General features: G+C 39.5%; 1 protein-coding gene across 8 annotated transcripts; it reads right to left on the reverse strand.

Moving 5' to 3' along the window:
* Nucleotides 1-396: 396 nt before the first annotated feature.
* On the reverse strand, nucleotides 397-17946 carry pbrm1l (polybromo 1, like). 8 transcript variants are annotated; one of them, XM_024270574.1, is made up of 30 exons: nucleotides 17812-17946; nucleotides 17331-17508; nucleotides 17114-17211; nucleotides 16349-16496; nucleotides 16088-16237; nucleotides 15872-15988; nucleotides 14648-14716; nucleotides 14449-14547; nucleotides 14256-14341; nucleotides 14093-14184; nucleotides 13800-14016; nucleotides 13559-13700; nucleotides 13391-13476; nucleotides 13021-13300; nucleotides 12814-12919; nucleotides 10665-11304; nucleotides 8307-8527; nucleotides 8036-8227; nucleotides 7802-7959; nucleotides 7478-7720; nucleotides 6912-7057; nucleotides 6648-6805; nucleotides 4824-5007; nucleotides 4538-4745; nucleotides 4257-4455; nucleotides 4101-4172; nucleotides 1579-1740; nucleotides 1205-1269; nucleotides 922-1126; nucleotides 397-802 (listed from the first exon to the last, which is right to left on the reverse strand). In XM_024270574.1, exons 2-30 carry the CDS (start codon nucleotides 17472-17474, stop codon nucleotides 639-641), a joined length of 4851 nt encoding a protein of 1616 aa, XP_024126342.1. In that variant the 5' UTR covers nucleotides 17475-17508; nucleotides 17812-17946; the 3' UTR covers nucleotides 397-638. The 8 variants fall into 8 exon arrangements, with proteins under 8 accessions (XP_024126342.1, XP_036068011.1, XP_024126338.1 ...); XM_036212118.1 differs by having other exon boundaries at nucleotides 1612-1740; nucleotides 4017-4172; XM_024270570.1 differs by having other exon boundaries at nucleotides 4017-4172.
* Between the last annotated feature and the right edge of the window lie 247 nt (nucleotides 17947-18193).

The following is an 18193-nucleotide window of genomic DNA, read 5'->3' on the forward strand; positions in this document are numbered from 1 at the left end:
TTCAGATTCCAAAATAAATCGCCCTTTATTGACAAAGGATGACAAAACAATCTCGCTGTTTTTCTGGCAAAACTGACATGCTAGTTTGGTGTTCAATGATTTAGTAGGAGAAATACAACATGAATAGACATAAACAAACATAACTTATTCACTAAATTTCAGGTATTTTTTAACTTAAAAAAATGAAATTGCCTTTGAGGATTGTTGAAAAGCACACAATCAGGGGGAAAGAGGTGATAAATTAGATTTCATTTTGCTATAGGATTTGTTATGCATATTATTTAGAATTAACACAAATCACTCACTTGTTTTGACAGTTTAATGAATTTATTTCAATATAAACAAATTAAAGCACATTTGGGCATATATAAAAATCATGACAAGAAAGCATACAAATTAGGTAGGAACAATTTTATTATGTTTATATCAATTAGCCACAATTCAGTTTTTGCTGGATTTTCAATAAAAACAGTGTAAAAGAGATTTAAAAAAAAGCACACACAACTATCAAGCCCATTACGCAAGCTAATAAATATAAAAATCAATGAAGACTCACTATAAAGTATTGCTTCTATGGCCTACAACTCCGTGTTTTGAGGATAAAATAATTACTGAGGTGAACAGGTCTTTCTAAGAGGTTACAGGTTGTAAGTCTGGCAAATGTTAAGCGAGTCCCTTAGCATCAAGTCACGCAAGCGCCACAATGCGTCCACCATGGTGGTGTGAGCTCCTTTGCTCTTCAGCCAGTGGGTCGGAAGTCGACTCTCTTGCTCCTTTGTCAGGTGAGTATCTCGCCTTTGAGCTGTAACCAAAAAAAAATACACACTTAAAAACATATTTTTTAGTTATTTTAGCATATTTTACCCTTTCTTTGACAAACAGAAACCAACAAACTGGTGCAGAGAGAAAGTCACTAACTACCTTTGAGCGTTTGGTCCCACTTGCTGACAGTAGCCGACTCAGCATTTAATCCCTCAATGTACTTCAAGTATGCTTCTGAGTGGAGCACTCTTTGTGTCTTTGGTGGTGGTGCCACAAACATCGGAGTGGTTGGCTGCAAATGAGAGGGCTGGCCCTGCCCCGGGTATGGGGGCGGAGCGTGCTGTCCTGGGCTGAACATCCCAGGCTAAAACCAACAAATACTTTTATTTAGTGAAGCACACAGAGAATCGAGATTTGAAGAAAACTATTGGATTCTTCTCACCTGTTGGATGAAGTTTCCTTGAGCAGGGCTTCCTGCTATGCCGTTCATCACAGAACCCATCATACCTGTTTGAGGACAAGATTTAGCTTGGGGGGGACTGTGTAAATTAAAATGTTTACTTTTTGTTAAGAGTTATAATGACTTTAGAACAAGTTAGTCCATGGAAATCAGTTAGTTATATCAGTTTCCACATGCATTACATGTGTGACAGTGAGTTCGTATGTTTGCTGTGAAACTGCGGTTTGAGACCAGATAGCTTGGACTGCTCAGAGAGTAGCTTAGGCTGTGCAGCCTGTGGACCAGGTAAACCCCTCCAGCAGGAGAGACGAGACTGGAAGAGACTGAGCAGGTGTGGCTGGGACGGTGGCCCTTACCCTGATGAGGCATGCCAGGGTACCCGGGCATACCTTGGTGGAGATGGTGAGGAGGCAGGTGAGGAAGCCCTGCAGGGTGAGGTGGCATTTGGGCCACGCTCAGCAAACCCTCGTGAGGGCCCTGCATGGGCATGTATGGTGAGCCGTAAGTTCCCATCATGCCTTTGGGAGGAAGGCGAGGAGAGCACAACACATCCATGCATAAGTTCCATGCAGCTACAGAACATGCACTACTACTGCTACTGGAAACGCTGGCCCTTTTCACACATGTACCTTAACAAACGTCTGTGTTTTATGTAAATATGAAATTAGCTGCAAACACAGGTGGAATAAAATTGCAAGCTGTCCCTAAAAAGGTGATATAATTTATACTGTATTTTCCGCACTATAAGGCACACATGAAAGCCTAAACTTTTTGCAAAAATCACCTAATAATTTGGTGCACCTTTAGTGTGTACCAACTTCCAAAATCTGTAAAATGTTCTTGGGAAGTCTTTGCAGCGGCAAGCGCTCGGCTGATCACACTTTTGAGGGACGTAGACGGTGATTCTTGCAAGTTGTGCTCTTGTGGCGGGAAAGTTTACCACATCTCAAGTTACTGCAGAAACACTCCTTAGTGCAACAAACATAACGACCAGCCAATTTTACCCGGCCTGCACCATTACGCGCGCACTAGCAATCCTGAAAACACGCAGATGATTTGTCCGACAGCATTCCTTTGTTTGTTCAGGAGATTATCATTACTAGAGGCTGGGTTGATAAAATGAATTAATCAATTTGAATTAATAATGCACTATATAATAACAATTGATTCATAAAAATATACATTGATTTAGCACTTAAAGCTAAATTCTGCTAACTTGATGCTAAGGTTCAATGGAATTTCCCATAGGACGGCTAATGCTAACACTCGGCCAACCTAAACATACATTACTGACTAAATAAACATCTTTATAAACTCACAAGCATACATTTTCCAAACTCTTTTAAGGAAATATTTTTAAAGTAACCATTTGTGGTCTAAAACACAGTTTTTTGCTCATACATTCTTCTTCTTCTGGATAAAGCTGTAATGCTATAGCGTTATCACCACCTAGTGGTGAAACTGAAACGTCCTCCAAGAGAAGCAGAACAATGTTTACAATATTAAAGATCTGAATATTTTCTTTTTGAGAATCCATTTAACACTGTATGATATCAACAATCTCATTATTTCACTAATTTATTTTATAGAGTGTGAACTGTATCAGATTAATATAAATATATTCAAACTAATAGTAGATTATTAATGTAATTCTAAACAAATGTGTCTAAATTTGTAAACCGTGAAAACGCAAAATTGAATTAAGAGAATCAAAAGAATCGAAAAAAAAATCTGAATCAAATCGATTCAGGTTCTGATTAATCAAATCATTTCTGGAAATTATTATTGATACCCAGCCTTACATGTTACTAAGTCATGTGGTGAAATTGACAGTTTTCCCCGCGCAGGTGAAGCTACAACTGAGGGTCCGTCTGAATCTGAGCGCTACAGAAAGTCTGTGCTTCCCCACATGCTTGCAGAGATCCAACCAAACTTTACGCACATTTATCTAGTATGTTTGGTGTCTGCGTGAGTGACTCGGATTCAGCCCTGCTCAAGTGTTCGATCATGCTCCATGAGGTCCCCTTCAAGCCTAAAAAGAAAGGTTCCCGGTGCCACCGGAGGAAAAGCCAAACGGAGAACGGGGAACGATGGATGAAAGACGGCTAAAGATCTGCTGTAACTGTTGTCTGAGCTTTTGCTAAAGCCGCCGGCATCATTAATGAGATTCAACGAGACCGACTCAGACAACGATGAGAGGAAACCGGCATGTTTGATTATAGAATTAGGGAGCTGTTTAATTCAAACACCAAATATGTTTAGTGGGAGAAGATTGATTATTGGTTAAATACAGAAACATAAATAAGACTGTGCCTTATAATACGGTGCGCCCTATGGTCCGGAAAATACTGCAACTTTTTCAGTTTTATCCTTCAACCTGTGCAGACACAATCAAAAGGATCTGTGCATCCCATAATAATAAAACTGGTAAATGTGATGCCTAAATTAGCTTCACTCAAACACGAAACCAGAACATATTTTAGGTTCAGTGTACAAAAGGGACAAACAACAATACAAATGGTTGAGAATGTTAGAAAATCAGGCATGTATGTTAAATAAAATCGACAAAAAGCATTCTTGGTTAAAAAATAAATAAGTAAACATCAAACGTGCAATGTGCAACTTCAAATAAAAAGCTAATGAAACTATTAACATAAAAAATGAGACAGCAGATAAAGAAAAATAAATGTTTTCACGAGTGACAACATATTTGTGGGAGTAGAGGGTGATGGTCCAGCCTGGTTTTCCTGCTGTCTTGTTGATAAAGTTTGGTGCTGTCTCTCAGAGGGGTTACCTGACACAGGTGGCATGGTCTGGTTTATCATTCCCATAGTGCTAGGCGAAGGCACCACCCCCATCAGTGCCCCCACAGGGGTACCTGCTCGAGGGGAAGCTTGCTTCTGGGGCGGCCTCTCGCGTTCTTGCTGTTCCACTAGTTTAGCGGCACGCTCTGAAACATTTCAAACCATCGTTTTTGCATTTTCTGTAACTCATGCAAACAAAACTAGACGCTTTGCTGATTAAAGTTTCACACCTTCGTATTCTGCTTTTTTGGAAGCCTCCAGGTTCCTCCACTCTGTGCCCACTAGTCGACTCAGCTCCCCGAAAGAGAAGTCTGGGTGTCGAGCTTTGATGACGGCCCGCATTTCGCTGCTGAAAAGGATGTAGCCGCTCATGTTCATCTTCCTCTTCGCTCCTTCCTTCTTTGACAAGCCCTTCACCTTTGGAGTGGCCTTGAAAAGAAAGACAAACATCAAAGTTTGTGTTTGAAACTTAAAGAGAACAAGATTGTGAGTAGTGGACGTAGATGAATACTTGGGAAGGTGTGTACGGCATAATGTCCATGTCACTTGATAGAGAGTTTTGCATTTGAGGCATGGAAGGCGTCACGGGAGCGTCGTCGTCATCGTCCATGTCTTCCATGTCATCGTCTGCATCCTCCATGTCTGCCAGTTTGATTTCAAGCTCGTCGATCTTCTTGTCCAAAAAGGGTGAAGCTTCCTTCTGTGGCACAATGAGTTTCCTACACACAACACCAAAACAAAAATGTTGATCTGATTCAGTTTTGATTAGAGGAGAAGCTCCTTTCGACTTTCCAAACCTGAAATAGTAAGTCTCATCCTCCACCACTTTGGAAGAATAGGAGAAGCGCTTCAGACCCTTGAACTTTTTCATCTGTTTCTCCGACTCAATGTAGCGGCTCTCGCACAGCAGGATGCCCTCCTCCGAGTATTCTGTGGGTCTGCATGAGAGGTAGTCCTTAAAGCAGGACACCATGCATTTACCTGGAAACACAGCAGAGGTTGTTGGTTAATAAAGGTTAAAATAAAATAAAGGTTGTTAAGAAAGGCGACAGTGATTCTTAGGCTAACATTTTAGCATTATGCTAGCTGTTGTGTCAAAATTTTACTTTTAAAAGTTCTTTAGGCAAATTTGGAGTTTAGCTAACATTTTAGCATTATGCTAGCTGTTTTGTCAAAATGTTACTTTTTTAAAGCTCTACAGGCAAATTTGGAATTGAGCTAATATTTTACTATCATGCTAGCTTTTTCATCAAAATTTGACCTTTTGAAGTTATTTAGGCAAATATGGACTTTAGCTAATATTTTAGCGTTATGCTAGCTGCTTTGTCAAAAATTGACCTTTTTAAGTTATTTAGATAAATTTGGAATTTAGCTAATATTTTAGCATTAGGCTAGTTGTTTTGTCAAAATTATACTTTTTTAAAGTTCTTTAGACAAATTTGGAGTTTAGCTAATATTTTAGCGTTTTGCTAGCTGTTTTGTCAAAATGTGACTTTTTAAGTTATTCAAGTTTTAAATTGAAGTTTAGCTAATATTTTAGCACTATGCTAGCTGTTTTGTCAAAATGTGACCCTTTTAAGTTATTTAGACAAATTTGGAATTTAGCTAATATTTTAGCATTATGCTAGTTGTTTTGTCAAAATTTGACTTTTTATAGTTCTTTACGCAAATTTGGAGTTTAACTAATATTTTAGCGTTATGCTAACTGTTTGGTAAAAATGTGACTTTAAGTTATTTAAGTTCTAAATTGAAGTTTAGCTAATATTTTAGCATTAGGCTAGTTGTTTTGTCAAAATTGTACTTTTTTTAAAGTTCTATAGGCAAATTTGGAGTTAAGCTAATATTTTACTATCATGCTTACAGCATTTATCAGCTTACAGCATTCATACTTGCATTATCACAGGAAATACTTTATATCTAGTTGTGTGAATGCATTCAATGCATTCACACTATTGAGATTCTTTATTTACGTTTTCTTCCGTACGTTTTTTGACACGTAAAAACTCAAGCACACTTTATGCGATTTACACAATCTAGGTATCAAAACGTTCAGCTCGTTAAGGACATTACTGCTTGTATTTTTGGTTTTCGCAAATTTTACAGTTTTTGCGATATTACACAATTTATGCAAATTTTCAGCCCATGTTAAGTCAATGGGAAAATTTTAAACTTTTTACTGCACCTTAAAACTTTTACAATATGGTATCAAAACGTTCAGCAGGTTCAGGACATTAATGCCTGGACTTTTGGTATTCGTATATTTTACGTTTTTTAAGCAATTTATGCTAATTAATGCAATTTAAGCAATTTACACACTTTATACACTTTATACTCTTAATGCACGTTATACAATTTAAGCAATTACTGCAAATTTAAGCAATTTACGCGATTTACAACAACCAAATTAATACGATAATGCATTCACACTAGCATTATCGCAGGTAATGCGACTTTTCTAGTTCTAAAATGTTTTTTTTTCATGACATCAATGCAGCAGTGTAAGACATAAAATAAGAATTGAAGTATTCAAACTGCTCCTTTTTTCTAATGAATAAAATCTATGGATTTATTATACAGACATTCAGAAGCGCCACATAAAAAGAGTGCAAGCTCTGTCATACCTATGACACAAGTCATGGGCAAGGTTTCTTCCAGGTGACTCAGAAAAACTTCTCTCTTGTAAAACATCTTTGTGGGTTCGTGCTCAGTTTCCTCAGGATGAATGAAAATGGGTCCAAAGAAGAAGGTGGTTCCGTTCTGCAACCACAGCTTCTCAATCCTGCAGACAAGTTAGTCAAACTGCATGAGAGGTTTCCAAATTAAGAGTTTTACTAACATTTTTCCAACGTTATTTCCTTTGCTCTTTATGATGTATTTTCACAAACCTGGCAACCCGGGGTTTTGACAGTCCATGTGACTGAATGTAAACACAGTCACCCAGTTTAAACCACATGTTGTTGTAGCATAACTGCTCATAGTATTGGCAGCCTGGCTCAGCTCCATTTATCTCCATAGGAACATCCTCTCGTTCCTAAAGTGATAAAAACACACGAGCAGGACAGTTAACCATTGAAATCTCGACCGTCTTGAATTTGAAATGTAGTTTTTCTCTGCTGCCAGAGATAAATATTAGCAATTGAGTCCTCAGTTGTGGAGGCTAGATGACGTTTGTGCTTAGCAACAAGCCGCTCCGGATTTTATTTTTACCTGCAAATCAAGTCTCATCCTTTTTACTAGGTTTGATTATTATGCCAGAGTCCTGACAACAGAGACTTCATGAAGCGGCTTAAAATAGTGGCATAAATATAGTCTTTTTAAGCATTTGCTGTGCAGTGACACAAGTTATGAGTCTGAAAGGTTTGTTAAAAAATTCAAAAGGTCTGTAAAAAAAAGTTGATCTAATTTAACAACAGTATAATCAACTTCAAACTCCACACAGGTTTCACCTCACCTTTTCCTCAAAACTGCCAGAGTTTGCATACGACAAGAACACTTTATCCAGGTCGGGTTTGGCGAACATGGAGGCCACGCGGACGACGGGCAGAGGCACCTCCCGGGGCACTAACTTGACCGGACTCTCCGGCACGGCCCAAATCTTTATTTTCTTGAAGTTTTTGATTCTGGCGGCGTAGCGGGACTCGCACACGTACACGTCTGCAGCTGTGAAACCCTCAGGCTGCATTTTGAAGTAATCCTACATGAACCAGAAAGAGACACCTCAATGTTGCCATATTGAATCATTTGTTTCTCCTTTGAGGGTGGAGGAGAGTCTGACCTTCACAAAAACAACCACACATTTGCCCAGAACTTTACTGATGGGCACTCTGTTGTAGTAGTCGCTCTTGAAGACCTCTTTTTCCAGAAACTTGCGTGTAGCCACGTGAAAAGTTTCACTTGGTCTGTAGAACCAGCAGCCGTAGAGCCACATCATACCTTCAAAGACAAAGTATAGTTTTAGGCTAAAATACACAACAGTATTATATATTATTAACAGTTCTGAGGGGGTTACCAGCTTCGTCTTCCCACAGACGTTCAATGCAGACAATGTGAGGCTTGAGGTTTGGTTCTGATGGCTCCACATAGACAAATTCACCCACGTTGTAGGTGACGTTGTCAAAGGAGCATTCCTGGACATACATGAGATCCGGATCTGGCTGCCATGGTTCTCCCGGAACGTAATCAGTTGCTCCTTCTTCTTTATCTGCAGAAAAATACAATTTTGTATGCAATTAAGGAGGAGAGATTCCAGTGTTTTCATGAATAATTAATAAATTAGGTACTTTTGTTTTTCTCCTGCTCCTCTTCGGCTTTCTTCTTATCCTCCTCAATCTCTTTGGGAATTTTCTCCCTCTTTTCCTGATCTACATCACTTTGTAAGTGTTTATAGGTGTAGTTGAGCGCAGTGGTCATGAGGATCTCTCCATTCTTGCATAGCTCATCCCTGATCTTGATTAAAAAGTGCTGCAGCTCCACTGCATCTTCAAATATCTCAGAGTCTGTCCTGTAAAAAGAGAAAACGAGAAAAATTAATATGTATTTATATATTGTTCAAGACCTATTTAACATGCAAATTTAAAAAAGAAAAATCAAATTAAAGCTGTGAGCATCAATACCATCCCCCACCCTTACTACTAAATGTTGACCCACCCCCGTTCTACCCTTCTTCCCCTACCACCTGGTCAGAGTTGCATGAGAATAAATTCAGCAAAAAATATATACATATTTTTCAAAATGTAGGCTTTTTGTTGATTTTATTTCCATAGCAACCATTTTATTTTTTGGTCGTCTAGAGGTAACGAACAGATCTTTGTTATTTTTAGAAGATTCGGGAAAAGTAAACTTTTGGATTTCCTTGGCAACGGAGGTTTTTTGTTAACCAGACCCACATTACTAATTCATTAACATTGTATGCAATTTCATTTTATTCAGCAAGAGTCGTAGACAGTACATTGAGAGAACTGGACTGATCATCACGTCCCCCCTCACGGAAATACTCGCTGGTCCCAGAAAGCCAAAATCCCATAGACTTCTATTGAGAAATAAGCAACTATTACTCCATCATTCTGTTTGTCAGAATAACTATTCTTGCTCGGATATCTCTTGTTAAACCTTATTTTTGTTTCATTATATATTTTCTTTATCACAAGTTATCCAAGTTATACACTAGCCAATCAGATGGCTCAAGCCCCCACCTCAAACCCTCGAAGCATTTGATTGATCTCGGACCAATCACTGCTTGCTAACCTCGTTGGGTCCCAAAATAGCGTAATCAGGCGATATCGGTACAGTGGAACAATGGCGACTGAATTGACTCCATTTCGCTGGAAGGTGAGGTAACAGCATTGTTTTGTAAGTCTCTTTTCACGTCAATCGTTAGAGAAAGGAATACATGTATTCAATTTTCACAATATTCATCCTTTTTTCATTTTCTTGGCCGCTTTATCCTTTTCGGGGTAGCCTAACCAGGCTACTAATGGGCGAAGGCGGGGTTCACCCTGGACAGGTCGCCAGTCTGTCTCAGGGCTTCAATCACACACACGTTCACTCTCACATTCACACCTACGGGCAATTTAGAGTCACCAATTAACCTATGAAGCATGTTTTTGGACGGTGGGAGGAAGCCGGAGTCCCCGGTGAAAACCCACGCATACACGGGGAGAACATGCAAACAAACAATTTTCACAATATTCTGGTAAAAAAATGTGCAAAGAACAGAGGAACGCCACTTTTGGGAGCTTGTCTCACCTAATGCCGTTCAAAATCTACAACTTTTCTAACCAACATTTTTCCCAAGAAGCTTGAGGAGTTGGGAAGCAATACATCAAGATACCGAAAGGTAATTTTTTGGATAATTCAAGATGTCGGACTCTACCTGAGGTCAAAGTTTAACAAAACTTTAGTTGAGGTTTTAGCCTTAACTTTGGGGTGTGTGTGTGAAATTTCGTATCAAACAAAATTTGCAAAAATGTGAAAATCCCCAAATTTCACACTTTGCCACAAAATGGCCATCAAGCTGTGGCCAGGACATAATCATTTTAAAACCTCTTTTGGATATCCTCAACACCTGTGTTTTGGGTTTGTTTTATATTAATTAGTGCAAAAAAAAAAAGTCTACAATAAGCCCAAATGCCATTTTTCTAGCTGTAGATTTAAATATATATAATTTAGTTGAAGTCTTATGATTATAACTATGTCCGAGTTCCATCCCTAATCCCTAACTACTAAAAAACTATATAATGTGGGACTATATAGTGCCCTGGATTTTAAAAGCAATAGGGACACCATACTCACTATTTTACTTTCGTTTTGCTAAACACAGATATGCCATCGCCGATCAATACGAACATTTATTAGTGACTCCACTGTGTTCTGATGATGAGAAGGCGGATTGTTTGTTAAAAAATTACATTTAAACATTTTGTTTTTCACAAAAATTGTTTAACCGCAATGCATTGTGGTCTATATTCAATATTGTAGTGAGCATCAATGCACGCTAGTTTTTCTCAAAGACTTCTGGGAAATTTCAAGTGCACCCAATTTTGGAAGTGTAGATTCAGACCGCACTAAAAATGGCGGATATAGTGAGTAGGGAAGAAATTCAGACATAGCTTTAGACTTCTTGGCTTCTCTTTTCATACCTGTGTATCCTCCTGGCCTTCTCAAACACTTCAAACATGTGTTCCTGAAAGACGTCCAGCCTCCTGTAGCGACCGTGCTCCACGTTCATCCTGATGATGTCCAGGTTGAGGGGCGGCTTTTCAGGGGCAGCAGGATCCACAGCAGGAATCTCAGCCAGTGAGTCGCTGTAGCAGCGGCGCTCCTCGTCTTGGTGGCTCATTACAGAAACAAAGAGGTTCCTGATGAGCTCCCTCACCAGAAGACCCACAGCCGGGGCTCCTCCGTCTTCCCCTCCCTCCTGCTGCCTCCGGGTCTCCAGCAATACCCGATGCAGCACCAAAGCGTCTCGGTAGATCAGAGACTCGGGCTCGTTGTACATGCAAGCGTTGTTGAACATGAGGGCAAAGTCCTCCACCAGAGCGTCCACGTCTTGGTAACGGCCTGCGGCCATATGGCTTCGGATGCGCTCCATGTCGATGGGTTTCTTGATGGCAGCGTAGTAGTCGGGCAGCTCGGAGCGAGATGGAAGACGGAGGAAGATGGTGCTGAGGCGTCGACCCCGGCGGTCAGTGAAGTTTCGCACCGAATCATAGAGCTCATTCAGCTTCTGCTGGAGAGGGGTGAGGTATTTGGATTTCTTTGGAGAAACGCCGCTTTTCCCTAAACATAAAAGAATTAATTCAGATTTAGAAAGATTTTCAGAGGTGAAGCACAAGTCACAAGAGCTGGTAATGAGTGCAATAATATTTGTGGATGTGTAATCAAAATACAAACAAAATACAAAAAAGAGAAGTAATTTGCTTAATTAAATAGAATTTCTTTTAAGTACTGTTGTTCCTTTATAGGTTAAAGTTCCACTCCAATTATTTTTTTATCCATTTTCAAAGCATTCCCAGCAGACTTTAACTATGATTTTATTTCCTTATGGACAAAGGGAGAAGACTACTTCCTGGTGGACAAAGGGAGAAGACTATTTCCTGCTGGACAAAGGGAGAAGACTATTTCCTGCTGGACAAAGGGAGAAGACTATTTCCTGCTGGACAAAGAGAGAAGACTATTTCCTGCTGGACAAAGGGAGAAGACTATTTCCTGCTGGACAAAGGGAGATGACTATTTCCTGGTGGACAAAGAGAGAAGACTATGTCCTGGTGGACAAAGGGAGAAGACTATTTCCTGCTGGACAAAGAGAGAAGACTATTTCCTGCTGGACAAAGGGAGAAGACTATTTCCCGCTAGACAAAGAGAGAAGACTACTTCCTGGTGGACAAAGAGAGAAGACTACTTCCTGGTGGACAAAGGGAGAAGACTATTTCCTGCTGGACAAAGGGAGAAGACTATTTCCTGCTGGACAAAGAGAGAAGACTATTTCCCGCTAGACAAAGAGAGAAGACTATTTCCTGGTGGACAAAGAGAGAAGACTACTTCCTGGTGGAAAAGGGAGAAGACTATGTCCTGGTAAAAAAGGGAGAAGACTATTTCCTGCTGGACAAAGAGAGAAGACTATGTCCTGGTGGACAAAGAGAGAAGACTATGTCCTGTTAAAAAAGGGAGAAGACTACTTCCTGCTGGAGAAAGGGGGAAGACTATTTCCTGGTGGGGAAAGCAAGCCACAAATTTGGAGACCTATTTTGAACATAAATTACTGAGCAAAGGCTGAAAGGTACACATGAAAAGGATTTTTTGATACAGACACGGATAATGCTTCAAAGAGAGCAGAAATGTTCACAGCCAGTACTAATCAGAAGAATCTTCCCATTATTGTAATAAATCCTGAAATGTTCATCTGGTAGTGTTTGCATTTTTTGATCGAATTTCACCTAAAAATGAACCCATTAGCCATCACTATTCTATCTGTGCCAAACTTTGGGGATAAACGCCCTGGTTACACTGTATGTACATCAATTAAAAAAAATTGGATGTATGTTTTCTTGTTTGACACACTGACGAGACCAGCTCTAATATGAAATCATGAATTGGGCGGCACCCTCAAAGAGCAAAAGGCGGAGCCTCATAGATAGTTTTTTTTACTTCTGGGATTAAAAATAGTTCGCAAAAATAACTAATATTTCATATCTAATTTTTTTTTTTTGTGGGTTCCAAAGGTAATATACGGATATAGTTTGGTATGGTCCCTTTAACTGAAACGGGTTAAGTACAGGCAACACTTACTTAGTTTCAATTTAGGCGATCCAACCTCGTCCTCTTCAGGTGGCGGACCCAGTTCCTTCCGTTTATCGTTCAGAATCTTCTCCAAAATGTCAGCGTCGTTATATACCTAAGTACACCAGAAGTCGAGGTGTCAACAGAACTACAAAATTCACTGTATGTTTGTGAAAGAGGACAAAACAAACACAATACGTCGTTTCAAGGGCAGACCTGAGAGCCCTCCTCGTTGTAGTGGCGGGCGTTGCGGAACATCAGCCTCATCTCTTCCATCATGGCGTCCTCTGTAGCGTAGCGTTCAGCGCGGATGCTGTGCTCGATGGTTTTCAGATCCATGGGCTCAAGGATGACTTTATAGTAGTCGGGGTAGTCCTTCTTGGAGGGTTTGAACATGAAAAGCTCACACAGGCGGCGATTGGTTCGCGCCTCTCTGGCATCCGTCACAGCAGCGTACAAGGCCTTCATTCGGTTCTTTTTGACATTTTTTTTGTGGCTAAAACAAAATAACCAACAGAAATTAAAACAAACATCAGAAGAAGTTCTACAAGTCAAACAAAAGACAGAATAACAGAAAGTTGAAAACCTTTTCTTTTTGATGCTTCCTGTGTCAGACGACAAAATGCTGTCTCCATCTTCATCGTCTCTCCTCAGGAGTTCCTTCTTTTTAGCCTAAATCAATAACAGAAGTTTGAATTATTTAAGAATCTCAGTGAGAGCACAAAAAGACAGAAAATCCTTCGGGGTCCATCACCTGCATGATCTGCTGGAGCCTGAAAGCTCGTTTGTAAATGCTCGAGTTGGGCATGTTGTATCGCTTTGCATTTTCAAACATCAAAGTGAGGTCCGCCTCGATCTGCTCTACGCTCTCATACTCGCCGCTCTTCATCTTCGCCCTAACGAAAGGAAACAGAGTCATTAGCCGCACTGTAAAATCATCATCTGATAACAATTTTCAAATCCTGAAATGTGATTTTCTCAGATTAAACGACTACCTGATTTGCTGCAGACAAATGGGTTGTTTGATCTGCTGAAAGTAATCCGGATACTCTCTGCGAGACGGCAGCTGCTGAAAGGGTTCGGCGAACACCTGGCCCTGGCTGTTCCTGGCCCCCCTCACAGCTTCATACAACTGGAAGATTGGGTTGCTCATCTCCATACTTGAACTCTGGCTTTCAGCCTCCGACTCTTCCTCGTCGTAGCACACGGAGCCTGTAAACAAACAAACAAACAAACAATAGTGACTTATGAAAACGGTTCATTTGGCACAGAAAAGACCTAAACCCACCTGACAGCACAGGGTCGTCCTCACTTTCTGAGCCGTACTGCAGAGCAACAGAAACGCCGGAAAGGCGGTCGCCCTGGCCAGATCTTCTGTTTCTGAGTAGAAACAACATAATCTTAAAAAATGTCAAGAAAACCTCGATAACTGAATGATAACTAAACCCTACCTGATGCGAAGGCTAGATTTAGTAGGTTCAGCATGTTCAAGTTCAGTCTTTCGTTGAATAAATACTTTCTTTATGGTGTTAGCATCCTGGAAAACGAGCATGTTACAGTTATAAAGGTTTAAAACCAGTAAAACTTTAAATGAAAGTGTCACAATGTTAAAAAACAATTAAAACAAGAGGAAAAAAAATTAACCTTGAAAATCTGAGATCCTGGTTCATTGTAAGTCTTGGCATTTTTGGTCATGAGGTCAATGTCCTTCGCCATAGCACTGACAGTTTTATAATGTCCAATCTGAGGCAAACATTAATAAAATGCACTAGTTAGGAGTCGAGGCTTCGAGTGTTCTGTGAATGATGCACAATCACAAACAGCGAGGGGGCAGACGGAGTACCTGTATTCTCTGAGCAATCATCCTCAGATCTATTGGCTCCTTTATTATAGCGTAGTAGTCTGGGTATTGCTAGATAAGACAAAGGGAGAAATACACAACAATGATGAAAATTTACAAATTAACCACATAAAAGGAAATTAACAAATCTAGCAATCTGGAACTAGAACAAATCTAAAGCAAATCAGATGGACTGTACGTTAGTCCTTCAATCGGGGAAGAAAAATCTAAATTTCCATGCACAGATTCCTATTATCTAAAAAAGCTAAAGAATTACCTTTTCTTTAAAAACATTTACTGGTTGAAATGTATTTTAACTGACATTTTTCTTACACCCGAGAATGTGTCAAACTTTTTGCTTTTTTATTTACCTTCATAGGCAAGTGTCTGCTAAATAAAAACATGGTTTTAAACTAGAGCTGCCACAAACGATTATCTTAATAAAATTTATCACAGATAAATTATTCTGCACACATCTTAACCATCATTAGTTTTAAACTAATAAAAAAATAGGTATATAACATTACCTGTGATAATGCTAGTGTGAATCGGGTAATCGGAATTTGGCTGCTTAAGACGCTAGTGCTGATAGCTTAAACTGCTGAAACTGACAGTTGAAATTGCTGAAGCTAATAGCTGAAATCGCTGACGCCAATCAGTGAAAATGCCAAAGCTGATATCCAGCTAAAATATTAGTTAAATGCAGAATTGGCCTAAAAAAATGAAAAAATTAACCTAAACAACTAGCATGCAGCTGAAATATTAGCTAAACTCCAAAATAGACTAAAAAATCAAAATATACCTAAGTTAGCCAAAACAGCTAGCATGTAGCTGCAAAATTAGATAAACTCCAAAATAGCCTAACAACGGAAAAAAAAACATAAATTAGCCTAAATAACTAGCTTGTAGCTGAAATATTAGCTAAACTCCAAAATAGCCTTAGAAACTGAAAAAATCCTAAATTAGCCAAAACAGCTAGCATGTAGCTGAAAAATGAAGCTCCAAATTAGCACAAAAAACCTTAATAAATGCCAAAATAGCCCAAAAATCTAACAGAATGCCATTAAAATTTTAAATTTTACTGCACTCCGACTCCATAGAATATAAAGTAACAACTAATCGACTATTAAATTAGTTGTCGTTTTTTTCAACTAATCGTTGCAGCCCTGTTGTAAACTATAGTAATCTATTGCTGCACTGAAGTATAAATAAATAAAACGAACGTACCACTTTAGAAGGCAGTTTCTGGAAAAGCTCGCTGACCAGTCGCCCTGAGGTATCAGCCTGGGACACGATGGCCTCCAAAAGCTGCTCAAGAACCTCCTTCAGATTGCTGCCTGACGTCTAAAACACATCATCAGAATGTATGTCAGGAAAGAATTTTAAACGTCAGTGAGTTGCAATAAAATCCTTCATCCAGCAAGAATTGAACAGATAACTTGCCTCTTCTTCAGCAGAGAGCCCTGGATTATCCCCCATATCATCCCCATCTTCATCATCCTCATCTCCGTCTCCGGGCTGCACAAACTCATTCCTTGATTGCAGATACACCTCCCACAGCTTACACGCCGTTTGGTACTCCTCGCTGTCACGCTGAATCATGAAAAGCAAATTGGCGTGGAGATTTAAAGAGGATGAGTGAAAGAACGAGCGGCGAACATCAGCTTGAAACGTGCGTGCTGCAGGTGAACGTCATTTCTCTACCTTGTAGAAGGATCTGGCGTTGTTGAACATCAGCTGGAAATCTGCAGTGAGCTGCTCCACATCATTATACTCCTCTGACTTCAGCTTGTACTGGATCTTCGTCATGTCGATGGGCTGGGAAACGGCTTCATAATAATCAGGCTGATTCCTTGAGAAGATAAAACAAGAAAATGTCACTGAGGTCTGCAACCTTTAACTAATGCGGTTTGACTAAAAGGTTTTAGTTCTCATAAAATGATGGGATATATGGAGGCTGATTGTATGGGATGGTAAACTGTAGAATAAGTGGACTATTTGATATGTGGTGCTGCATGTTGTCATGGCAACAGGTGCAAACCCAGCACCGACCTCGACTGCAGCAGCAGCAAAGAAAAACAACATGTGGAGATCGTTTAGATTTGTTAAATAAAGTGTCACTTATAAGACAAAGATCCCCTCATACAGCTTGTTTTTGTCCAAACGATGAAGCAAAAGTTTTAATTTTCAAAGAAACAAATTCTTGAGTCTAAATACTTCAATTCATCTGTGTCGTATTTCCTTCTTCTTAGATTTTTTTCTCTTTCTGTTCTGCTGCATCACAGTCTTCAAAATGACCACCAAATAGGTTAAAGGAAACTATAAAACCTCTCATCTTTTCTACTGTCTTTCTGTTTTGATAAACTGTGGAATAAGGTATAAAGAAGAAGAAGAAGAAGAAGACAAAAAGGTAACACTTTTAAATAGTGTATTGCAAAAACCTCGACAATCAAAGTACAATCACAATACCTCCTCTTTGGTACCCGAAGGAAAACCTCACAAAGTTGTCGCCCCTGATCATCCTTATAGTCCCTGACAGCATTGAACAGTTCATGACATACAGCAATCTGTAAGGTAAAAAAAAAATTAGTTTATTAGAATTTTGGCCCTTAAAAGTCCTTTGAATGCCCTCTGTGGCAATAAAATATATATTTAAACATTAAAAGGCTGATGAAAATCTTCTTACTGTATCCACAGGTGGAATATTTGAGGTTCTTTTCCTTTTTCTTCCGCTCCCAGGAGTGGAAGACGAGCCGTCGTCAAAGTCAGCCCCGCCGCTGACGCTGCTGGACGGAGAGGTGGCTCGTCTTCTCTTGGAGCTCGCTGACATCTCTGACTGGTTTAACAGTCTAACCCGGCAGCTACTAAATAAATAAATAAAAATGGAAGAACACACGGGCGTTATATTAATTTACTCACTTAAGTTACTTAAATACTATTCTTTATAATAAGGTTATTTCAGTCACGAGAATAATGTTTATTATTAGCTTAGCTTCGCGAGGATGCAAAACACAGGACGGTTGTTAGCAATTGGTTGTTAGCATGTTATCCTAGCTTATTTACTATTTCTTACATTAGCACGAAATAAATTCCCGACTGTTTACAGATTTAAGTGCGAGTATGGACACAAAAATATTAAAGGTAACACATCTTTAAGAATAACTTACTAACTCAGTAAAATTTGCAGTAAATCCCTGAGCAAAAACGTTTAACGGACAGCGAGCCAGCTGGTGATCGGAAGTTGATATTGCATTGTGTTTGCTGGAGGGAGAAAAGGAGGCGCTGTTGTAAGTGCTGCCCCCTTCAGGTTAGGAGGGTTAATGCACCCAGAGTCAAGAGAACAAAACAACCAAAGAAAAACTCAGAAAAACGAAAATATGTTCATTTAATATGATTCTATTTGTGTTATAAAGGTTAAAGGGAGATTTTAAACAACAAAAAACTCCACAATTTTGGGTAGACTAAAGAGATAAAAAACGGAAAGAGATAAAAACAATCTTTTTTTTTTAATCAATGTTTTATTTCCCAGCCAGCAAGGCCAGGTGGGCG

This window comes from Oryzias melastigma, linkage group LG5 (assembly GCF_002922805.2).
Source record: "Oryzias melastigma strain HK-1 linkage group LG5, ASM292280v2, whole genome shotgun sequence".
Classification (NCBI taxonomy): Eukaryota; Metazoa; Chordata; class Actinopteri; order Beloniformes; family Adrianichthyidae; genus Oryzias; species Oryzias melastigma.